Genomic DNA, 24,819 nt, shown 5'->3' with positions numbered 1-24,819 from the left:
TTCAGGCCTCCAGGCTTTGGTTCACCCGTTTATCCACCAGGCTTCACCTCCACCTCTGCTATCCTAAATCTCATCCTTCCCAAATTTCACTTTTCATGATATCTTTACTAACCCTCCTCCAAATGTATTATAGTTATTTGTCCAGTTATCATCTTTCCCTACTGGATTCTAAATTCGATTACAATAGAATACTGCATTTAGTGAGCCTTCTATGTGCCAGTTCTGTGCTAAGTGTTCTACATACATTACCTTATTTAATCCTCACAACAACACTGTAAGACCAGGTATTCCTGGCCATTTAACATCAGGGAAACTGAGGCTCAGCAAGATTAAGTCGCTTGCCCAAGGTCATGCAGCTAACGATGGTGAAATCAGGTTCACTCCTGAGGTTCATTTTTGTATTCTTTATGGTATCCCAGTTCAGTGAAGACCACCTCCACTGCACTCAACCTATGTGAATTGAATCAGCGTGTTCAAGACTGTTGAGACTTTGAGGCATTTTCCAATAAAATTCATAATTTTGCCTAAGAAAAGGGGGGAGGGGGCTCTGTGTGTAGACCAAGATTCTAAGGAAATGGGGGGGTGCTAAACAGTAACGAATTGATGGCAGGATAATTGGTGACGTTTCCAGATTTCCATTATCGAGTTACAGAGCTTTAGAAGTAAGCATTTAAAAGACATAGTTCCTCAACAAGATTGCGTCTGCTCTTACATATTCTGTGTTCGTATGTGTGTGTTAGTTTTGTCTCTCAGATGTCACTGCTTCTCCCTGGGGATTGTCTCTACTCTTCTGTATTCCCACAGCTTTCGGCGCATTGCTAAACACACGGCGAACGTACTTGTTGATTTTAATGTATGTGCGTTTGCATATGGGCACAGCGACCGGGTAGAGGCCGTGGGTGTGTGATGCAGTGTGCATTCCTTCTTCTCCCCCTTTTCCCCTTGAGCAGCTGCAGCCTGGATGCTTTTCTTCTGGGGGGGGGATGAGGCGCAATCGCTGACCCTGTAACAAGTTGCCCCTCACAGAACAGGTGTCTCCCCCGCCTCTCCGAGGGGAGGGATGGCTGGACGCTCGGTGACATCAGCGACCGGCCAATGAGAAGTCAGGCCTCGGCAGCCGCGCCAATGGGCAGCCGGGGGCGGGCCCGGTTTCCTGGGAGCCGGCCGGGCCGGGCCGCTCCTCCGGCCGCCGCGGAGTCTCGGCCGCTCGCGCTGCCCGCGGCGCTCCAGTGGCGGCGCCGTTCTCCGGCCCGCGGCTGTTCTCCGGCCCGCGGCTGTTTTCCGAGGCGCGCGGCTCGGGCACCTCCCGCCGCGGCGCAGCTCCCGGGCCAGCTCCGGCTCCCGCGGTGGCGCGGCTCATGTCCCCGGGCGCGAAGCGTGCAGGTGGGCCGGCCGCCGCTGGGAGGTAGGCCCCCGGGGGTGGCGGCGGCGGGACCATGGCCCCGAGACACGGGGCGACGGCCGCCTACGGGGAGGAGTTCTCTTTCGTCAGCCCGCTGGTGAAATACCTGCTCTTCTTCTTCAACATGCTCTTTTGGGTGAGTCTTGGGGGTCACGGGGCACCTGGGCTGTAGGGCATCCCTCCCCCTCGCCCCCGGAAGGATGGAGTGGGCGGCCCGCGGCTGAGGAGGGGGCGTCAGGAGACGCCAGATTCAAGGCGAGGGTGGTGAGCGGCACGGTCTAGTTTTCTGGGCTGATGACACTTTGGGATAATTAATCCAAATTAATAGGGAGCACGACAGTGGTAGTGTCTGGAAGGGTTTGTTGGGTGGGGTATGAAAGGGAATTCAGAAGACCTACGGGTATTCTCTGGGTATCGGATGAGGGTCCTTGTCAGGCCAAAAAAAAGGTGGGTTTGAGGGAGGAGCAGGTTTTCCTGTTGGCCCAGGGCAGACCTACTGGCACATTTGTGATTGGGGGACTTTCTGGCTTGGGGCTGCAAGGCCCTGCTGGGAATAAAAAGGAGGGGGAGCAAGTGGTTAAAAAAACAAACCAACCCAAACCACTCACCCCACATACCTTGGAGAGAATGGGTTAAGGGACTTCAACTCTCCCTTTTGCAGGCCTATCAAGCCCCTCTCACTGCCCCCCCACCCTCACCCCAAGACTGCAGAGACAGGACCGGGCCCCAGGTGTGGATGTATTTCCTGGCACTTCCCCCAACTTTGCCCCACATTTCTTAGGACCAGACTCCATCTTTGGGGCGGACAGTCTTCAGCTCTTTAAATAGGACCCTGTGCTGGGCTGGAAGGCTAGGAGTCCTTTCAGAATCTTTTTCTTCAGGGTGGAAAGGTAGAAACAAGTATTGACTGGGGCTCAGGAGATGGGAATTCTCATCCCTATTTCTGCCTGGGCAAATATGTTCACCTCTGTAGGTCTCAGTTTCCTCCTCCGTAAAATCAAGTCTAGCATGATCAGGGATAGCAGGACTACTCAGCTGGAGCTGAGAATTTGGAGGCTAGACCAGATCATGAAATCCTTTTTCATTTTTAGATTCCTGGGTCCCTTGGGGTTTGAAAACAAAAGGATGTCCCTCCCCTAACCCCCCATTTCTCTTCCATCTCCTTGCACACCAAGGCTGCTGCTGTGGGAGCCCATTCTTACCCACCTCTGCCTGAGACCTAACATTCAGGCCTGCTCTTAGAGGGAGGAATCATGAGTCTAAAATATGTTTCCTAGGAGAGTGAGCAGACTGACATCTAAGGCAGTTACTGAAAAGGTTTCACAGGGGCCGCCGTGTAAAGTACAGACACAAAGTACATAAGTGCTAGCCAGTTGGGACAAATGAGAGAAATCTCAGAGGGTGGTGATGACAGCTCACTCTCAGCCATTAGACTTCTGGGAAGAATGAAATTTTGGCTCTCATGAAATTCTCAGTTTTAGAACTGGAAAGAACTTTAGAAGGTACCTTGGTCAGCACCCACATTTTATAGGTGAGAAACCTAAAGCACAGAGATGTTAATTAAATGTTTTGTCTAGGGTCCAACAGCTGGTTAACGGGCTTGGTCTGGTGAATTTTTTACCAAACCTTGCTGCCTGTAGGGGAAGTCCTTGGCCCAGATGGCTGCTGCTGTAGCTGAGATGTTGGCAGTATTAACCAGTCAACCCAAGTTTCTGTGGTCTCTATTCTGCTACAGCTGGAGGTTAGGGAAGAACAGACAAAAATCCCTCGCTGTCACTCTGCCAGGGGCGGGGAATGTGACAAGGGGAAAGTCCCGCCTAAGGGCAAGTACCAGGGAACTCTCCTGCACGCTCACTGAGTGTGCCAGGCCAGTGACATGCCATCCTGGAGGACTCAGAGCTAACACTAGCATCCTAGGGACCTCAGGTTCTCATTCTGACTTCCTCCATCGACTAACACACTGCATTCTCTTTTGGCACCTCACCGTGTCTGTGCTTCCCAGTGACAGCAACTGGGTGCATCTGTTTCACTTGTGTTCATGGTCATTTCCTTGGGCATGCCCCGCCTCCCCCATCAGACAAATGGCTTTGAAAGGTCACAGCCAAGCAGAGAGTTTGGCTCCATAGACCCATTTACCTTGGTAAAAATGCTTCAGTCAAGGTCAGAAGACCTGGCTAGCCAAGCTGGCAGCACCCCAAATTAGAGTAGAGCCCCTTCTTGGCCCTACTTTAGACTCATAAAAAATCAGAGGCTCTAGAAATAGCTCACTGACGAACAAGAGGACCAGCTTCTTTCTGGCACCAACTTACTGTGTGACCCTAAGCCAGTGTATCTGTCTCTCTGTCCTTAATGTTTCTCTAAAAGAGAAAAACTTCCTTCCTTGGTGAGCTATTTAAAGATGAATGAATCACTTTGGGGACTGTTTTCTTTCTTCAAGACCTGCGACCAGATCTAAAGATGAATCTCTCTGTGTCCTGGTATCCCTGGGACACTGACCTTCCTAGGGGAAAATACTTCTCAGGCGTTACTAAATATCACTGCTCCCCCTGGCCTAGAACCTCAGAGTTTATTACATTTCACATAAGTACAGCTGGATGGAGATGAAGGGCCACTTCTCCAGATCAAGGGGTCATCTTTTTTTCCAGTTCCTCCTTCAGGGACTGGTTACTGTACTGTCTTTTTGGAGGTTTCCACTATCCTAGTCAAATTCCCCTCTTCTGCCTAGAAAGCACCCATGAATGGGACTGTTTCCCTTTGCAGACAGAGTGCATGTTCTGGCCAGCTGCTGGGGTTGGGGGGAGTTGTGTTTGGATGATGTTTGTGTTTGTGCCCAGGACACATTAGGAAGGTAGCCAGCATCATTTGGGCTCATACTCAGTAGTGGTGGTGGCGGTGGTGATGGTGGTAGTAGTGGCTATCTCTGCCTCTGCTCTAGCAGTCTTGACCCTTGGGGCATTTGGAGTCTGACTCAGAAAGCTGCTGTACCCGTGACTCCTTTGGAACCAGGACCAGTTCCTCCTGTTCATGTTTCAAATCTCACTTCCTCTTTCTCCTGGGAATTCTGATTTTCTTCCAAGAATCATGTTACTGGGTTACTGGTCATTGGGATGCCATGGCCTGGAGTAGTTGCCCCAAGATCCCAAAGTTGTATTTAAGCCTTTCAGTTAAGAAGTAGCCGACTTTCCCTTGCCTCTCTGTATCAGACAGCTCTGTGCAGAAGTCTAAAGCATCAGAGGAGCACACACTCTATCAGCTCTTGGCATACAACGGCAGGAACATTATCCGTGCTGCCCACAACTGCCACCTCCTTCCTTGCTGATCCTTTTGGCCACTCAGGAAGGCAGCTGGGGTGGCTTTTGATTCAGGCAGAGCCCAGTAGCTCAGACCTCCAGCCCCTGTGTCTCAGCCCAGGTTTCCTCAGTGGCCATTCCTCAGGGCTCCCATGGCACCTGGTCCATACTTTGTCACACACCCCTTAACTCCTGAGAGTAGAGACTGCCTTATTCACTTCTGAATTCTCAGTGCCCAGCTCTGTTTGTCAGAGAGTAGTTGCTTCCTGAATGTTTTTATTGCACGGCAACTGAGAAAGCAGGCCCTACGGGGTAGAGGCTTCATGTCTTTCCTCTCTCCCTCATGGACACTGGTCTGTCAAGGTGCAGCACACCCCAAGTCCTTGTGCATTCTCGGTGGTCAGGTATCCAACTGTGTCCTCCTCTGCAATCGATCCTGTGGCCTGGTCAGCATCTCACTCAGGGACACACATAGTTACTATTCACAGCACTGTGTTGGATAGTTTGGGGAACTGATCCTCCACCATCCAGGTCTACCCTAGGCCAATCCAGGCCACTGATGAGGCATCTTTTTCCAGAAGTCCACCCTCCCATCAAGGACCACTGTATTGGAGTCCTCCAGGCACTTGGAATTGCCCTGGACCACCTGTAGCACCATCTCTTGTACCCTGGCTCAGAAGCTATGAGGAAGCGACATGGCATCAAGCCTGGCAGAAAGCCCTCCTGTGTGGCAGGGGCTCCTCCTGCCACCCACCACCCACCACACTTCTGAATACGCTAGGTGATAAGAGCCCATCTTCCCCCTTCCCCACACACTAGGCAGGCTTCAATAAGTGAAGTAGTCAGATTTTTCTAAATAAAACAAACAAAACAAAACAAACACACACATACGAAATGAAGAGGAGAACCACACTCTCTGTTGTTCAGCTTATGTGCATGCCTTCCTGACTCCCCAGTAAATCTGTTTGTCATATACCTAGTGGAAAAGTAAGGTCTTGGTGGGGGAGTCCTGGTAGCAGGTTATTTGGGAGGCTGTGACTCCAGGGCTGTGAGTTGGAATGTTTACACTACTGTGAGCTCTTATGGACTTCCCTTCCCCTAAATGTCTTTTCCCCATTTATAACTTTGATCAAAACCAGCCAAAGCCTGAGGAAGAAGCTGAAGGGTTGGCTCAAGATATTCCCTCATGAGGAAATAAGCCCCATTGCTTCCTCCATTCCAGTCAGACAATGCTGTCCAATCCGTAGGGAGAAGCTGAGAGCCAGTTTCACTCGGATAGCTGCCACCTCAGAAACCCAGGAACAAAGATGCCAGGGTGACTACAGAAGGAACAGCATGTACAGATCCTGGGCAATGAGAGAGAGGGCCCTGTTTTAGGTCCAACAGGCTGTGATTTCTTTGAATTCATCTAGAAACAAAGGTAGAAAGGGCTTATTTGAAAAACTATGGGAAACCAGAAGGAGAGCCTCTTCTCTCCCAACTGCTCCCTGAATAGGAACAGGGGTTTTATTCCCACAAAGGGAATCCCTCTACCTTCAGCTGTCTACCACCACCACCACCTGCAAAAGAGGAGAGAAAGAGATCCCAAAGAAGAAGCGTGGACTCTGAGACACACCCACCCCCTTCTTGCAGACTGGACTTTAGAATGTAGAAGACAGACAAGGCCAGGGCTTTCTCCTGGAGGCTGCTCAGGCTGGCAGGCTCTGTGTGCTGATACTGTGTCTTCCCTTTTCAGGGCACTGTTCCAGAGAGTTCTCTCTGAGCCACTTTCTGTGCCCTACTGGCACCCTGTCATCTTCTTGTGCTATCTTACCTCCCCCTGCCTGAGCCCCACCCGGTTTTTCCAGCTGGTCTCCCAAGAGAACCCCAGGCAGCTTCTTTTGCCCATTTCACACAATACTCCAAGGTGAATGCAGTGTCCTGGGGTTGCTATGAGGCAGAGATAGGGAGGCAGCAAAATGGTTAAGATCATGAGGCTTTGGAGACACATGAACCTAGGTTCCAATCCCTTTTAGGTGACCTGGGAAAGTTACTTGAATTCTCTGAACATTGGTTCTGTAAAATGGAGACAGGAACACACCTCTCGGGATTGTGGTCAGGATTACATGAGGTAGTGTGTGTAGTTTTTAGTGCCTGGCCCTTAGCACACCATGAAAGATGGCTCTTACTATTGTTGGAAATAGCTCCTAGAGATCCCCTGTTGAGGATGGACATGAAGAGCTAGGATGAGTGCTTCTCCTGATGAGTGCTCCTCTGGGGAGGAGGAAAGGGAGGAACTAGTAGAAGGGGATGGATAAATAAATAAATGGGCCCTAGGTTAGGGCAACCTTATTTCCTTCAGCCTTGAACCCCCTTTGCTCACATTTCTCTTGTTAGACAGAGGGAGATGAGAATTAATGATGCCTTTATATTTTACAGTTTACGTAGACGTTTCATATATATCATAGGAACAGAGACCTCACTTGTCCCTGAGGCCCTTCCCTAGGTCCATTCTCAGAGCTTGTCACATCACCTTGGTCTAAAGGTGTAATCCAGTGGAAATGGACCCTGGGAGTTACAACATTAGATACCTGTAATTATTGGCATTTGGGCTTTAGGTCCAGAAGAACCCTTTTTCTGAGCCTCAACTTGGGGCCTTATAGTCTTTCCTCTCTTAGCACTAACTTCCCTGAAGTAGTGTCCTAGGGGCTGGAATAAGGGTTTTTCTTACAAATATCAAATAATGGCTGTTTTTTTCCCAATTTGCAGAAGAAAGTCATGAGAATGGAGAGAGTTTTCTCCATTTTCTATTTTCTCCATGAACATTAGTACCTGTGGCTGCTTATCTGCCAGAAATTGCTAGAAGGCACAAGACAGGTAGCCAGAAAATATTATAGGAAACTAGGAAATAATTTATCCAGAGTATAGCCTGTATTATTGTTTTATGAGATACAAAGACATATCATCTTTTAGTAAAATTGTTCCTCATTTCTGGTAGAAATTAATATGTTGTGCTTCTTCACACAATGCATTGAGAACACAACGTTACCTGTGTGAAATTCCTGCCAAAAATGTTTAATCTGAACCTAATCATGAGGAAACAATCAGACAAATCCAAAGTAAGGGACATTTTGCAAAACAACTGGCCTGTACTTATCAAAAGTGTCAGTGTCAAAAATATGCCAGTGTTAACACCAACAAATTAGATAACCTAGATGAAATGGACCAATTTCTAGAAACAGACAAACTACACTGACTCAAGAAGAAATAGAAGATCTCAACAGACCAATAACGAGTAGTTGAATCAGAAATTTAAAACCTCCCAACAAAGAAAAGCTCAGGATCTGATGGCTTCACTGTTAATTTAACCAAACATAACAAGAAGAATGCTCAAACTGTTACAAAGAATTGAAGAGGAGGAATACTCCAACTATATAGTTAAGAAAATAGATGCAAAAATCCTCAATAATACTGGCACACTGAATGCAACAGCACATTAAAAGAATTATACACCACGATCAAATGGGATTTATCCCAGGTAGTGAATCACCAAGGGTGGTTCAACAGCAGATGATCAATTATGTATTACACCACATTAATAAAATGAAGGAAAAAACTCTTTATCATCTCAACTGACACAGAAAACGCAATTGACAAATCCAGCACCCCTTCTTGATAAAAACACTTAGAAAACTAGGAATAGACGGAAACTTCCTCAACTTGACAAAGGACATATATGAAAGTCTCACAGTTAACTTTATAGTACTGGTGAAAGGTGAAAGCTTTCCCTCAAAGATCAGGAACAAGAGAAGGATGCCCACTGTCACCACTGTTAATCAACAATGTAATAGAAGTTCTAGCCAGAGCAATTAGGCAAGAAAAAGAAATAAAAGGCACCCATATTGGAAAGGAAGAAGTAAAACTTTCCTTATCTGCAGATGGCATGAACCTCTGGACTTTGTGTTAGGCAATGGTTTCTTAGACTTTATACCAAAAGCATGAGCAATGAAAGAAAAATAGATAAATGAAAATTGAAAACTTTTATGCATCAAAGGACTTCATCATGAAAATAAAATAAAACAAAACCTACAGAACAGGAGCAAATATTTGGAAACCACATATCCAGTAAGGGTTTAATACCTAGAATATATAAAGAAATCCTACAGCTCAGCAACAAAAGACAAACAGCCCAATTAAAAATGGGCAAAAGATTGAATAGATATTTCTCCAAAGAAGATATACAAATGGCCAAAAGGCACATAAAAAGATGCGCAACATCATTAGCCATTAGGGAAATGCAATGAGATACTATTTCACACTCACTATTTAAAAAAAAAAAAGGTAAATAACAGGTGTTGGAGAAGATGCAGAGAAATAGGAACACTTAATCATTATCGGTGGGAATGTAAAATGGTGCTGCCACTGTGGAAAACAATTTGACATTTCCTCAGAAAGTTAAGTGTAGAATTATCCTATGATCTGGCAATCCCACTTCTAGGTATCCTAGGTCTATCCTCAAAAGAAATGAAAGCAGGGACTCAAACAGACAGTTGCACACTGATGTTTATAGCAGCATTATACACAATTGTCAAAAGGTAGAAGCAACCCAAGTGTCCATCAACAGATGAATCGATAAACAAAATGCAGTGTATATATACAATAGAATATTATTCAGCCATAAAAAGGGATGAAGTTCTGATGCATGTGACCGCATGGATGAACCTTGAAGACATCATGTTGAGTGAATTAAGCCAGATACAAAAGGAAAAATATTGTATGATCTCACTGAAATGAAATGACTAGAATAAACAAATTCATTGAGTCAGAAACTAGAATACAGGTTATCAGGTGTCAGATTGGGGGTAGGGGATGTTAATTTAGTGCTTAATTGGTGCAGAGTTTCTGTTTGGGTGATGGAAACATTTTGATAATGGATGGTAGTGATGGTAGCACAACACAACAATGTAATCAATACCACTGCTTTATGTATTCAATTGTGGTTAAAAGGGGAAATGTTAGGTTGTATTTATGATATTAGAATAAAAAATTAAAAGAAAACACAGTACTGTACAACACAATGAACCCAAATTTAAACTATGGGCTATAGTTAATAGTATAATTATAATAATATTGTTTCATTGATTGTAACAAAGTACCACACTAAGGCATGGTGCTAATAATATGTGTGTGAAAGGGTGTATACAAGTCTCTGTATTTTCTGTGTGATTTTTTCTGTAAACCTACAACTTCTCTAATAAAATAAAATTAATTTTACAGAATATCAGTGTTCTGAAAGATCAAAAACAAAAAAAGAAAAAAGAAATGGAGAAAAGAAAAAAGCTTGGAAACTATTCCAGGTTAAAGGAGACACAATTACTAAATGATGTAATGCATGTTCCTTAATTGGATCCTGGACCAGAAAAAAGAAAAAACAATTATAAAGAACATTATTGGGATAATTGGGGAAAGTGAAATATGGACTATAAATTAGATAGCAGTAGTAGTATATTTAAAGTTAAAAACAAAGAATTTGTCAAAATTGTATAGTGTACACCACAAAGCACTGTGATTTCCCGGTGCTCTGTCACCTGAGCAGTTTTAAGATCCATTGCCTTGAGCTTTAGTGTGATGGAGAGAAATTACTATGATCATGGTTTGTAAACTGCATAAAAGTATATCCCTATTTAAGATAATCTAATACTTAAAAAAGCGAATTTATATAACTAACAAATTGTGGATGGCTATCTTTGTAATAGATTTTAATTACTGGAACAGTTTTAGATTTACAGAAAAATTGAGAAGCTAGTACAGTTTCCATAGACCCCACACCAAGATTCCCCTATTTTTAACATCTTGTATTAATATGGTTTATTTGTTACAATTAATGAACCAATATTGGTACATTATCATTAAGGTACATAATTTATTCAGATTTCCTTAGTTTTTATCTAATGGCCTTTTTCTGTTTCAGGATCCCACTCAGAATATACTGTGTTTAGTTGTCATATCTTCCTGGGTTCCTCTTGGCTGGGATGGTTTGTTAGACTTGCCTTGTTTTTGATTATCTTAACAGTTTTGAGGAGTTCTTGTCAGGTATTTTGCAGGATGTCCCTCTTTTGGCTTTTGTTTGATGTTTTTGTTGTAGTTAGACTGGGACTATGGGTTTTAGGGAGGAAAACCCCAGAGTTAAAGTGCCATCTTCCTCACATCCTATCAGGGGTACTTATTATCAACGTTACTTACTACTGTTGACATTGACCTTGATCACCTAGTTAAAGTAGTGTTTGTCAGGTTTCTCCACTGCAAAGTTACTCTCCTTTGTTGTTGTTTGTGTTGTTCCCTTTTTCTATACTGTACTCTTTGGAAGGAAGTCACTCTGCACAGCCCACATGTAAGGAATGGGGAGATATGCTCTCTCTCTTTGAGGGCAGGTTATCTAAACAAATTATTTGGAATTCTTCTGCATGGGAGATTTGTCTCTTCTCCCTCATTTATGTATTTATTCAATCATTTATTTGTATCAGTGTGTACTCACAGATATTAATTTTATACTTTGGGTAACAATCGAATACTTCTTTATTCTGATGCTCAAATTGTCCCAGCTTTGGCCATTGGCAGCTCTTTTAGTTGGCTCCTTTGTCCCCTTCATATACCTCCATCAATGTGGGGGTTTTGTTGTTATTTTTTGTTTTTGTTTTTGTTTTGAGCATTTCCCTGTTTTCTGGCACTACCAGATGTTCCAGGCTCATCTTATATATTTCCTGCCCCTGCCCTTGAATCAGCCATTTCTCCAAGGAGCGTAGCTTTTTCATTACAAGGTGATTACCCACCTTATACAAGGATAAAGGTACTGGTACTTACAAGTACTTTATATAATTTGATTGACAGCTTTTCAGGAACATGCTTTTTGCTACAAGCTAGACTCAGCTATTTTAAAAACCATATCCAGCTTTTAAAAGTTTCCAGCCAGGCTTCATTCTAGCCAGAATGTGAAAAGCCAGCCTAAAAATAGAACTATCTTTATCTTCATCCTCATCATGAAAGGAGGTCATTGGTGATATTGTGGGGGTGTTATGAGGATTTTGTAGCAAAAACTGATACAGCGGAAAGAGCACCAGACTAAGATTGAAAAATTGGGTTCAGTCTATATTTTGCCCTTGTAACCATGTGCATTTGGTCAAGTATGATCCCCCCTGTTTTTGGCCTCCATTTCATCATCCATAAAAAGTGGTGACTGGCCAAGCACATTTCTAAGGTTCTCTTCAGCTCTAAAATGCTATGCTTTTAACAATAGCAGCACTAACTTTGAAATGGCAGTAGCTTTGAGGAGTTCAGGGTGTGAGGTGGGGGCAGGAATGGAAGTGTGAAAGGGCAAGCTGTGACTCCGAGAGAAAGAGGCAGATCAATAACAGAAATTCAGAAATTCAGAGTTAGCCAGTGAGCTCCAGGGGAGACATCATAATGATCATATTAAATATTAATGATAATATTAAAGTCTTAATCTTAATGAAGGCTACATCTGCTATTCTAGATCCTTGGCTGATTGCACTGGTTCTCAAACTTGGTTGCACACGGGAATTACCGAGGCAGCATTAGAAATCTGTTGCCTGGGTTCCACTGTCAGAGATTCTGATATTCTTGGTTTGAGGTGCAGCCTAGGCTTTAGGAGTTTTTAAGCCCTCACCTCCTCCCACCTCAGGTGATTCTAATGGCAGCCAAGATTGAGAATTCCTTTAGACTATAGATGCTCCTGCACAGGTTAGAAACTCTTTAAGGGCAGGTTCCATATCTCATTCATCTTTGCATTCCTCAGAGTACCTTGTACATAGTAATTGCTGAAATGGATTTGGAAAGAATATTAGTTTCCTATTGCTGCTATAACAAATTTACCCCACATTCAGGGGATTAAAAACACACAAGTTCATTATCTTACAGTTCTAGAAGTCAAAAAGCCAAAATGGGTTTCAGTGGGCTAAAATCAAAGTGTTGGCAGTGCTGCATTCCTTCCCATAGGCTCTAGGGGAGAATCCATTTCCTTGCCTCTTCTACCTTCCGGAGGCCACCTGCATTCCTTGGCTTGTGGCTGCACATTACTCTGATCTCTGCTTCCATGGTCACGTCACCTTCTCTGACCCTCCCTCCTCCCTTTATAAGGATCCTTGTGATTACATTGGGCTCACCGGGATAACTCAGGAGAATTTCCCATCTCAAAATCCTTGACTTAATCACATCTTCAAAGTCCCTTTTGCCATGTAAGGGAATGTAGTCACAGGTTCTGGGCATTAGGATGTGGATATCTTTGGGGGGGGAATTATTCTACTTACGATATATAGAGACAGAGCAACTGCTGTAACTATGGCCCACAGAAGGAATTACATTACCCCATGAGTTGTGGTATCTCTTTACTTTTCCTTGTCTTGTTTTAGTGGTGGTAGAATTTAATCACAGACGTCTTTGTGGAAAGTAATACACCCTGGTTAAAATGTAACATGTGAAAAAACAGGGAGGAGCCTGCAACAGAAATAACAAGCAGATACATAGTTTTAAATGATTCAGTAAAATGAGCTTCACAACCATAATTGGCCCTGGGGAGTTTGAAAGGGCAGGCTGAGGCTCTCTGTCACTCAGGTCGAGGGTTTTGCCTTCAGGCCTAGGGGATGACTGGGATCTCAGTCGTGTGGTTTCCCTGCCTCCTCCCCTGTGCTCCCTGAACAGCTGTGGGACAAGAAGCCAGCTGGCACCTCCTGTCCTACACACAGCTCTGCAAGCAGCTTCTACTCTCCTAGAAAAGAGTGAGAAGGCAGGCAGATAACACATCTGGCCCTGAGAGAGAAGTGGGTCAAATGATCGGAAGTGAGGAGAGGGTCTGTATTTACAGCAGAGAAGGGTCCTGAAAGAAGTGGTTTTAGGTAAAGTTTTCCCATTTACTTCTGAATGTCCCTTCTCTGCCTGCCAGATGGAAAAGGATCTTTATAAAGGGGACTCACAAGGAAAAAGATCTTTTGACTAAGGGACAAGTCTGACCGTATTGCTTGGTATAGGGGCCCAGCTGCCTTCTCCCACCAAAGCCCCAAGGTGGCTCTTCTCGCTGGTTTCTGTTCTGTTGGACAGTAGAGTCTAGCTAGCCATGTCCTTCCCCACTGAGCTGGTGGAGTCCCTGCTGCTGAGAACTCCTCCAGCCAGAGCTTGGCCCCAGCTATTGCCATGGCGATAGCCAACTGTTGCTTAGGCACCAGCCTGGGGACTGAGCACAAAGAAAGGGTAGTGAGGGAGGCACACACTGAGACTGCCCTACACTCCTGGGGGCCAGGGGCCGGGGGTGGGTGGAGGGCACAAAAGGCTCCTGTGGGGACTCCTGTAAGTCTCTGATGGGTTTGTTCTCTCAGGGAGAAGCCAGGAAGTTTAAAAGGTCTAAACTCCTCTATTCCTCCACCCAGGAATTGGGGTTTATAAAGTTTCCTTTGCCAAGGCAGTTCCAGCATTTTACACTCAAACACACACACACTCATATATTCTTTCACATTGTATACTTTCACTTTTGTACTTGACACCATATTGACTTCCAAGAGGGTTAGAGCCTGGAATGTACAGTCTCCTCAGACCTGCTTTAGCCTTAAGACCTGCTCTTTGATGTAAATGGATTAGAATTCAGAACTTCTCAGAGTTTCTATGTCACCCTGGGCAAGTTAATTATTGTCAATAGATAATATTTATTGTCAAGCAGTGTACTAAATGCTTTCTAGGTTTTATTTTATTTTATTCTCAAGTAATCTTATCAGATGTAGGGTATTGTTGTTTTTTTTTTTTTCCCTGTGTTTTTCTTAATTCCTTTCTTCAGATATATATAGAAACTGAGGTTCAGAAACTTGTCCTGGTCATGTAGCACAGTCTGACCTCACTTCAAGGCCTGTGTTCTCAACCGTTGTTCTGAATTAACCTTGTATTGCCTTAATTTTCTCATCTGTAAAATGGGGATAATATCTGCCTCACAAGATAATTTTGTGGTGAGGGTCAAATGAGATAAGGTTCATAAAAGCAATTCTTAGTTGGCAAAGCCCTAACACATACTATTATTAGTATGCCTGGGAAGGAGAAAGATTCTCATCTCTGGGCCTTGGAAAAGTCATTCTTTTACTACTCTTCTTTAAGGTTACACTAGGCTCTCAGAGCTCTCTGGTTTCCAAAAATCTCAGGATCTGGTGCTTTCCCTGTCTCCGCAGGTGATTTCCATGGTGATGGTGGCTGTGGGGGTCTATGCTCGGCTGATGAAGCATGCAGGTGAGTGAACCGTCTCCTTCAGCCTCCCGGGACTCTTCTCATGCCCCACCCCCTCGCCCTCCTTCCTGCATAAGCTGCGGGGCCAAAGAGGATAGACCCTCTAGGCAATCTGAGTGGCCTACTAGGAGGTGCCAAGCCACCCATGCCCATTCATTTGGGTTTCCCTCAGTCTCCACGGATCTTCCAAGATATGCCTACATGTTGGGCTCAGGAGGTGTCTAGGGAAGAAGGTAGGCCTCTGAGAGCCAAGAGTGATCAAAGACTTCAGCCCCTTCCTAGCTCTGCCCTGGAGGAACTCAACCTCCATTCCTGTTCTGCTACATGAAGTCTCCAGGAAATGGAATCCACAGAGCTGGCGAGCCTAATGCCATTCTGATTCTTTTCCAGACCGAAATTGGCCCCTCCTTTTTTAAGGCTGAAGTAATAGAGAATTTTACGTTGTTAGTTCCTCAATTTAAATGCCACAAACTATTCTGGGCTCTTTTGGTTCTCCCCGTGGGAGGGGTACTGCCTCCCTGTGGCCTTCACCCAGCCATACCAGAGGCTTCCCCACCAGGGAAAGGAGAACTGTTCTTGGGCATGACCCCCATCCCATCCCTGGGTGACCTCTCGGTTGGCACCAGGCTCAGTCTGAGGGACGGTCCCTTCCCCCAGAAGCAGCCTTGGCCTGTCTGGCGGTGGACCCTGCCATCCTGCTGATTGTGGTGGGCGTCCTCATGTTCCTGCTCACCTTCTGTGGCTGCATTGGCTCCCTCCGTGAGAACATCTGCCTCCTGCAGACGGTGAGCGGTCAAGGGCCCCACAGAAAGACCCTGGCTCCATCCTCCATCACAGCCCTCCTCCACATGCCTCTCAGCATCCTTATGCAGTTCCTACAATCTTTCAGTTTCCTATGTCCCACCCCACACCCGAGGCCTGTGCTGTCCCCTCCTCACTGCAGATCTCAGCTCTAGGGGACCTCGGTGCAGGGCAGCCACCCCCCAGACAGGGCCCCAGAGGCAGCAGCCTTTCCCTTGTGTGGGGCATCTGGGAAAGCCATGGCCCTCATGGCCCTGGGAGGGGGTGCTACCCAGAGTGATAACAGATTTCCCCTGTTCCTGCCTCCTCCGCACAGTTCTCCTTCTGCCTCACCGTGGTGTTCCTGCTACAACTGGCTGCTGGGATTCTGGGCTTTGTCTTCTCAGACAAGGTAATGCTAGGAGCCAAAAGGCCTCCTCAGGTGTGAACCAGAGAGAGGAAGGGGAGGTTCCTGCCCAGGGTTAGCCTGCTGAATTAACCCCAGCCACCTTCCCCTGAGGAACATCACTCTTTGAAAGGTTCTCCTTAGGGATGAATGCATGGTCCTTAAAGTCACCATATTTAAAGAGGATTTCACGATTGTATGGGGATTTCCTCTGACAGTCTGAGAGACCAACAGGGAAGTAAACTCGAAGAACATGCAGTTAAAATCTGAGAACATTAATGGTGAATGACTAAGTGAAACTCAACTACGGAGAGGCCCACAGACAATTGGAAAAGCTTCCTTCCTTCCTTCCTTCCTTCCTTCCTTCCTTCCTTCCTTCCTTCCTTCCTTTAATGTTTGTTGTAGTAAACTGAGAGAAGGAAGAGGAAAAGGAAACAATTTTGACAGTGCTTACTATACTTGGAAGTGGTCTGCCATTCAGTGACAATCCTTTAAGAACCAGAATTCCTTTCCCAAAGGACAAATGATTGCCCAGGGCAGAGTATAGGACTAAGAATAGGAAACATTGAGTAAAACAGTAGAGTAGGAGAGAAGGGAGCATTGTAGAAAACTCTAAAATTGAGAGACACTAAATTAATTAAGAATATCTTAGTCCTTCTAAGTAAAAACCTAAAATGATAGGTTTTTAACGGAAACTGAGTCTAAAGAGATACAATTCTCTTTTGTCCACTAGAGGTCAGTGCTCAGTAAGCCTCTTTCTGCTAAAAAAAAACACAACAAAATAAGTTTCTTCACTTTGTATCAATCAACAAGTATTTTGTGGTAATAGTATTCAGAGATGGATAAATGTTGAATTATCTTGAAATGTGGCACCCTATTTCCTCCTCTATCCATCCCTCAAAGGTAGCTCCTTCCTCCCCTCTGACTAGTTGAACAGCTGGCCCCCCGAGCTGCCGCTCTCACTCTCCGGGAAGCAGTGACAACAGGTCCAGCTGCTATCTTACCGCCCCCACCCCCCACCCTGGGGCACCTGAGGGCCCAGGGAGTGGCTGGGCTTTGGACCTAGCCATCGCGCCATTGCTAGGACTGGGTTCTGACTTCAAAGCTGACTCAAATGAAGAAGGACGGTCACCTTCTACTGACATTTCTACAAAGAGGAGCAAGTTAGGGATTTGTCCTGTGTCCTGATTTTCTCCCTGTCTCTGCCAGGCTCGGGGTAAGGTGAGTGAGATCATCAATAATGCCATCGTTCACTACCGAGATGACTTGGATCTGCAGAACCTCATTGACTTTGGCCAGAAGAAGGTATGGACTGAGGGTGGTGGGATTAGCTAGTGTTTGGAGAGGCTGTGAGTGAAGGTTATCCATCCCAAGAGATGCCTCCTCTTCCAGGCGTTAGGCCTCTTTATTACCTGCCACGTAATGGATTCTGGGAAGGGGTTTGGCTAAAATCCATACACAGCAGTGTGCTTTAAAAATACTTTTAAGGGCCCAGAAGAATATATAGTAATTGAATATTTGTATAAAAAGAGAGAGTAAAGAATATAGATTTACATTTGTGAAAGGAATCTGGAAGCATACATAAAAACACAGTAACAGTGGTTACCTATAGGAGGATGAGAAACTGGGGAGATTTTTGTATATTACCTATTCAAAAGTTAAATTTTAAATGAAAGTGCTTTTGAGACCAGTGCTGAGTTCCCCTTCTCCAGGTGCAACAGGTACTTGACTTTGGGATCATGGACTGTTTGCTTTCATAGGGTAATTATGGGCCCTCAGTATTGAAGATTCCTCTCCTGTGTTTTCTCTATCTTAAGATAAAGGTTTTCAGTACTAATCCTTTAATTATTTCAGCCAGTTTTTTTTTTTTTTTTTTTTTGTAGTTCAAATTAGATTTATTTTGAAGGGAAGCACAATCTAAATCTTTGTAGAACACAATCCTGAGACTAACCTAACTGGACACTGGTTCTCCACACTGATTCTGCTACCACCCTGGAAAAAGATTTGGGCAATACTATGACAGAGAGAAAGATTCTCTTGATTTCCACACCAAGCACTGGAAGCATCAGGGGGATATCAGGCAACAGAAACCAATCTTTCCAAGAAGCCCACAGATTAGAGGATGAGCTGCACAGTGTGTTAGGAGGAGGCTCTGTGGCAATTGTTAACAGGGTGGGTGAAATATGAAGGCAAACACATCTGAAGAAGGATTTAAAAATGACTATCTAGCAAATGGAAGCAGGGGGAAATATCCACAAGTGATTAGATGAAGAGAAAAATAATGAACAGTAGGAAATTTGAGTTCAGCCAGTATTTTTTTTTTTAAGAGAACAATCAGTATTGAATTTTATAATGGAATGATTCATATTGGTTTCCAATTGAAAGCAATAGAGCTTATTTTCTTTCCTAACAAATAATGGTTTTGCCTCTTACTGAAAAATTCAGATCTGTCATTTATAATGTGACCTGGATTATGTAAGCATTAATGTCTTTAAAAGTAGTGGGCTTCCCAGGAAAGTGTAGATTGTGGTAAACCCAGATGAATTGTTTTTATTGAGCAATCAATCATTAGCATTGAAGTAACATGGAGGCACACCTATGGATGCAGGTCGATAGATTAGTCTTTGGTGGCCACGGTCCAGAGGAATGGCTGGTTGGTTCCACGGTCACTACCCCAGGTCCATCGTAGGTATTAGAAGTACTGACCAGTGTTCCAAGACCAAGCACCTGGTTTGTGAGTCCACTGTAGGCCTGTTGAGGTAACATGATTGCAAGGCTGCCCAACAGGAATAAGGCCCCACCAATCACCTTCCATCCCAGTATTTACCTGCAGGCTGTGCTTCCCCGGTTGGAGCAGGTAGATGAGAGATTTCTCTAGAATTATTATAATTGGTAAGGAGTGGTACCAGTCACTTGAAACAGGGTGCTCACAGGTGCCACAATCTGGTCAAAACGTCCAGCAAGTCTTCCCAGCATCAATCTTATCAACCTGTAGGTCTTTTTCTTCAATCTTCTTTTAGGGTTCCTGAAGGCACTTGGTAAAGCCAGTGTGGTCTTGATCAGGAGCTGAAATCAGCTCACATCCCTGGGCTTGCAGTTCTGGAGGCCAGAAGTCTGGAATTCAGGTGTCTTCAGGGCCATGCTCCCCCTGAAGACTCCAGGGGTAGAATCCTGCTTTGCTTCCTCCAACTTCTGGTGAATCCTGGCCCTCCTTGGCTCATGGCATGAGCCAGTATTTTTGAGCACCTCCTTTTGCAGGCTCTGTGCTGGGCTGGACTGCAGAACCAGAACCTGCTTTCCAGGGAGTTATAATTGGATGTGTAAAACAAAATGCATAATTTTGTGCATAAATGATAATTGTTTAAAATTGAGAGTGATGATTGTACAACTAAGTAAAGATAATGTGACATACTGATTGTATACCTGGAACAGAATATATGCTATGTGAAATTAGGAACCCCCTATGTAATAAGCCCTCTATCTTGAGGTTGCTCTTGTGAAATAAAAAACAAACAAACAAACAAAAAACCTAAATGCTATACAATTTGTAATATCAAGCCCTGCAGTAAGGTCAACAAAATGTGAAAAATAATGGCCATTAAGAAGAGATTTCTTCAGCTGAAGGCAACTGAGAAGGTTGAGATCAAGGTTCAAGGTTGGTATTTAAACACAACCTGAAGTTATAAGTAGAAGCTTGACATAGACTTTTGGCAGCTCTGAGAATTCCTCTGGTCACCTCCGTGTAAGGGGCAGGTGATTTCTCAACATCTGTGGGTGGGCTTTTTTGCAGTTCAGCTGCTGTGGAGGGATTTCCTACAGGGACTGGTCCCTGAACATGTACTTCAATTGTTCGGATGACAACCCCAGCCGTGAGCGCTGCTCTGTGCCTTACTCCTGTTGCCTGCCCACCCCTGACCAGGTGAGCAACCATTTCCTCCTGGGAAGTGATCTGAGTTACCTTCTGATTAGGGCAGCTGCTAGTGGAAACCCCATTCCCTAGCTTAAATGATCAGTTTTGTAGGACAGCTTCACTTGTTTTTCTTAACCCCAATCTGAAGGCTCTATTAACCTTTAACTCCTGTAGCCCACAAAGGGGTTCGGAATGGGCAGATCTAAAGCAAGAAGAACTGGATTCAGACCTCTCAGAGGAAGAAAAGAGTGCATTTAGTAATTTCCAACCCAGCATCCTGTGGAAATGGTGGGAAGCCCATCAGCTAGGGCCTGAAATAACAAAAAGTTATTGGGATGCAGGTCCCACTTGGCTTTTCAACTCTCTCCCCAGGCAGTGATAAACACCATGTGTGGCCAAGGTATGCAGGCCCTCGACTACTTGGAAGCTAGTAAAGTCATCTACACCAATGGCTGTATTGACAAGCTGGTCAACTGGATACACAGCAACCTCTTCTTACTTGGCGGTGTGGCACTGGGCTTGGCCATCCCCCAGGTAACTTACACTGTAAGACTGTGGGTCCCACAAACTCTGCAAAGACTCCTTTGTTTTCAGGAGGGCACCCAGGGATTTGCTAGGGTGTCAAAGTACTGACATTGCTGAGGGGAAGGGGATGGGAGAGAGAAGAAAAGTGGGGTTGGGCAGACAGGAGGATTGGTGCTGACTCTGCTGGGAATGTTGAGCCAGGGGGAAAATGGCATCACTGAGGGCCCAATTCCTTCTCACCTCTCCCAGCTCGTGGGAATCCTGCTGTCCCAGATCTTGGTGAATCAGATCAAAGATCAGATCAAGCTACAGCTCTACAACCAGCAGCACCGGGCTGACCCATGGTACTGAGAATCTATCGTGCACTTCCTCACCATGGCGTCAGGCCTCATCAACCAACAGCAGCGGGTACTGCTTTCAGCATCAAATGGAGATCCTGATTCCAGCCCCCCAGTGACAGCCTCAGGGGGGAAGAAGCAAACTCAAGATGGGCAGAAGGCAGGGTCCACTTGAGGTGGCAAGTCTCAGGATATGTCCCTCTCCCCTATCCTAGAGTTATTTTTTTTCTAACCTTAAGCATTTGGGTTTATGTTTTTCTAAGTTTTGTTTGGGCAGAGGTGTTTGGGAAACAGCAGCTGCACAGAGAATTATGGGAGTACTAACTGCTTCTTTCTCACCGAGGCACTGCAACTGACAGCTCTATTAGGGCTGCTACTGAGATGGGAGGACATTCTCTGATTCCAACTGTTGTCAGCCAGACCTGGCTGTGGAGAGTAGACACCAGCAGCCCTTGCCTGGAGTCCAGTTGGCTCACTACCAACTCCAGAAGGAAAGGGAGTGGAGAGGGCAGTAAGCTTGTGTGTCTGCTGGGAACAGTAGTATGTGCTGGTAGGAGTGGAAGGGGATATGTTTACCAAATGCTGCTTTGCCATACCCCCCACCCCCTAGTCACAGGGAGCTACATCCTGCCCCTCCCAGATTTCCATGGAAACATGGCAGCCAGGGCAAGGGGTACAACAGCAGCCAAATTCATCTCCCCACCCCCCTTTCTGAAAAAAGTTTGGAACCATGGTCTGTATACTCTGCAGCCAGCAGGAGTGGGACTGAGCCATACATACTCTTGAATTCCTCCCGTCTGGCTCTCCTTCTCTACCAAGTGGGGTTTTCTCTAACCTTGGCATATGCAGAGGAAGAGAGGTACACACACGCACACATCACCCTGCGCCAGAGCTCAGTATTTCTACTCTGTAAGAAGCAAGAATCTTGCTGGGGCTGGGGGAGCCAGAAGCGGCAATAAAAGTTTGTTGATCTGGGCTAAGCTGGACTCCACGAATTTTCCATTCTGACAACTGGAAGGGGAGGGGTGGAAAGGCCCAGTCGTGGGTCCTCCCTCCAGGCGGGGACTGGAGATTCCCCTGTGCGCCACAGCATCTCTCCACACTTCCCACCTCTCTGGTAACCAGGTGCATCCCCCACCCCACCCCCCACAATCCGGCCCTCTCCGATCTAAATCAGGTCGATTTTATCCCCAAAACTGATGTTAATCGCAAAAAAAAAAAAAAAAAGTTTCGTATTAAAATGGATTTTGCTACCCAAAACTTAGGTTTGGGGTGGGGAATGGGGAGGAGGAGGGAACGAGGAAGGAGAAAGCCGCCTCTTCACCCCTAGTCTGGGCCCTCTTGACCCTCCTCCATCTCTACCTGAAGGAGTGGGTACCGCAGCCCGTCTTGCATTAGGAAAGCAAAGAAAACCCTTCGAGTTGAGCGCGGCGCTTCCTCGCTTCCGGAGGAGTGTGCGTGGGCGGGGAGCGGGGCGGGGCCGGAGGCGCCGGGGGCGGGGCTCGGGGCGGGGCCCGCCCAGCTCCGTGGGTGGTCCCCCGCCCCCGCGGCGGCAGGGTTGGCAGCTCCGCCTTGCTCCTGCGAGGAGCCTGGGGCTGGGCTGCTGGAGTGGGCGCGGGGCCTGGGTGGCCTCGCTGCCCTGGTGACTGTCCCCGAAGTCTCCTCGTCTCCCCTTGCTGTCAGGGGCTTCGGACTAGGACCTTGGGCTAGCCAAGGAAAGAGTCGAGAGAACACCTACAGTGTCTGAGAGACAAAGAATCGCGAGCTCGCGCCCTCCCCCCGCCCTTCTGTCCCTGGGAGGGCGTCTTTCCAGCAGCCGCCTGGGGCCCAGGCCAATGTTTAGCTCCCAGTTAGTAACAGATCAGAAAGAAAAAATAAAATAATCAGAAATAGAAAAAGTAAAGGCCATTTATTCTAGGAGAGAGGAGGAAAAATAAAACGCGTTTTCTTAGTGGCGCTGTCTTTGCTTGGTGCCAGAAACCTGCAGGCACGTTTCCCTTTTTTAGTGACACGGACCCAGAAGCCGGTGTGTCGGGTAAGGGGTCGGGTGATGGGCCTACCCGGTTCACCACCTTCGACAATCGAGGCTCATTTGGGGCCTCTTTGAGGAACTAAGAGACTAGGAAGAGGTGGTCGTCAGAGTCTGGATTCAAGTCCGGTTTTTTTAAAACCGCAAACTGCGCTTTTACCACGGTCTCTACTGTCCCTCGGTTTCGGGCCTTGAACAAAAGGATCGGGAATTTCTGTCCATGCCCCAGGCCTTGAAACGCGCTGAGCAAAGTATTCAGACGCTCATAGTGCTGGTTCTTGCCTCTGATTCTCAGTCTCTCTCTCTCTTGCTTTCTCTCTCTCACATACACAGGAAATTTGGCCTAATGCTGGGGGAGAAAATGCACCAATTTTTAAACGGCTTTTCATTGTTATTTCATGTTTCAGTTTAATTTGCTCCCTGAATTTCTACCTATTTCTAGTAACCCAAGTCCCAAGCATGTGGGTTTAACACCATACCTCAGAACAACTCATCTAAGCTAAGCTCCAAAAATGGGGGATTGGAAGGAGATTGCTGGAGGCAGCAGAAATCAGGCTGAGTGGGGAAGAGGTGGAGAGAAGAGGCCTGAAAGATGGGTGAAAATCTGGCTGAGGTGTCATGGCAAAAAAGGTACTGCTTGATTCTGTGGCCTCAAACCCTACAATTTAAAGGAGGACTTGAGTCCAGGGGTGCCAATTTTGCCCAGAATGTTCAATAAAATTCAACTCCCCTTGTATTAGTTTCCTGTTGCTGTTGCAACAAATTATTGCAAACTCATAACTAAAAAAAAACCCTCACATTTGTCTTACAGTTCTAGAGGTCAGAAATCTAAAATGAGTCTCTCAAGGCATCAGCAGAGCTGTGTTCCTTCTAGAGGCTCTAGGAGACAATCCATTTTCTTGCCTTTTCCAGCTTCTCGAAGTACCCTTCTTCTGTCTTCAAAGCTCACCACTCCAACCTCTGCTTTTGTCTTCACATCTCCTTTTACTCTGACTCTGACTCTTCGGCCTCCTTCTTGGAACGACCCTTGGGATTATATTAGGCCCACTCAGATAATGCAGGATAACTTTCCTATCTCACGCCCCTTAACTTAATCACATCTGCAAAATCCTTTTTACTATGTAGGGTAACATACACACAGGTGCCAGGGATTGGCACAAAGACATTGTTGGTGGCTATTATTCAACCCACTATACCCTTTCCAATCTCATGCATGACTTAAGTGGGGAAGATCCGGGGATAAACTAATATTGGATTTTGGCAAGAGTTTGAGGTAGGTATTCTCTGGCTTTCATTCTAATAATTACCTAATATTTATTAAGTACTTATTGTGTGCCAAGCATGTAGTTATTATGTAGTTTAATATGCAGATCCTTTGCTGTTTTCTGACTCTTCAACCTGAAGGCCAGGGTATGCTAACAAGGCCAGGGACCAGTTTCAAAAAGGGGAACAGCACAGCTTCTTCCATTAGAAGAGCTCTCCTGATCCATCTTGCTAAAAAAAGTCAGAAACATTTTGTGAACTGACCTCCCCTCTCCCCAGATAAGTTGAGAGTAATCAGATATTCCAAATTGCCATAAATAATGAAGGGAATAAAGGAGGGATAAAAACCAAGGGTAACTACAGTCTTGATCTCAGTTTGGAAGTTAAGCCTCCAGAGCCTTCTTGCTACCAGGCCAGGAACCTGGTAAATCAATCAAATAGAGATTCCAGAAATATTTTCAAACATTATCAGTACTCACTTCTAACAAACAAGAAGCAATACAGTGTTTTAAAACTTCAACTTCCATGTGAGATCAAGGGAAGAGATGTCTTATTTGGTGTAGAATCTATATTTTCTAAACAGTATAACTCTACAGTCAGTTTGTTCAAACACACCACAATT

General features: G+C 45.6%; 1 protein-coding gene across 2 annotated transcripts; it reads left to right on the top strand.

Moving 5' to 3' along the window:
* The first annotated feature begins 1,297 nt into the window (after window positions 1–1,297).
* Window positions 1,298–21,885, top strand: TSPAN33 (tetraspanin 33). 2 transcript variants are annotated; one of them, XM_037837436.1, is made up of 8 exons: window positions 1,298–1,538; window positions 14,892–14,949; window positions 15,607–15,731; window positions 16,064–16,138; window positions 17,342–17,437; window positions 19,923–20,051; window positions 20,415–20,576; window positions 20,817–21,885. In XM_037837436.1, exons 1-8 carry the CDS (start codon window positions 1,437–1,439, stop codon window positions 20,916–20,918), a joined length of 849 nt encoding a protein of 282 aa, XP_037693364.1. In that variant the 5' UTR covers window positions 1,298–1,436; the 3' UTR covers window positions 20,919–21,885. The 2 variants fall into 2 exon arrangements, with proteins under 2 accessions (XP_037693364.1, XP_037693363.1); XM_037837435.1 differs by having other exon boundaries at window positions 15,604–15,731.
* The last annotated feature ends 2,934 nt before the right edge of the window (window positions 21,886–24,819 follow it).

This window comes from Choloepus didactylus, chromosome 5 (genome assembly GCF_015220235.1).
Source record: "Choloepus didactylus isolate mChoDid1 chromosome 5, mChoDid1.pri, whole genome shotgun sequence".
Classification (NCBI taxonomy): domain Eukaryota; kingdom Metazoa; phylum Chordata; class Mammalia; order Pilosa; family Megalonychidae; genus Choloepus; species Choloepus didactylus.
This window is presented reverse-complemented; position numbering and strand designations above follow the sequence as displayed.

Bases quoted from the DNA above. Each gene is read 5' to 3' on its own strand.
- TSPAN33 (XM_037837435.1), top strand. From the start codon at position 1,437: ATGGCCCCGAGACACGGGGCGACGGCCGCCTACGGGGAGGAGTTCTCT. The intron at 1,539-14,891 runs GTGAGTCTTGGG...CTGTCTCCGCAG, and splicing joins TCTTCAACATGCTCTTTTGG to GTGATTTCCATGGTGATGGT. The intron at 20,577-20,816 runs GTAACTTACACT...CACCTCTCCCAG, and splicing joins TGGGCTTGGCCATCCCCCAG to CTCGTGGGAATCCTGCTGTC.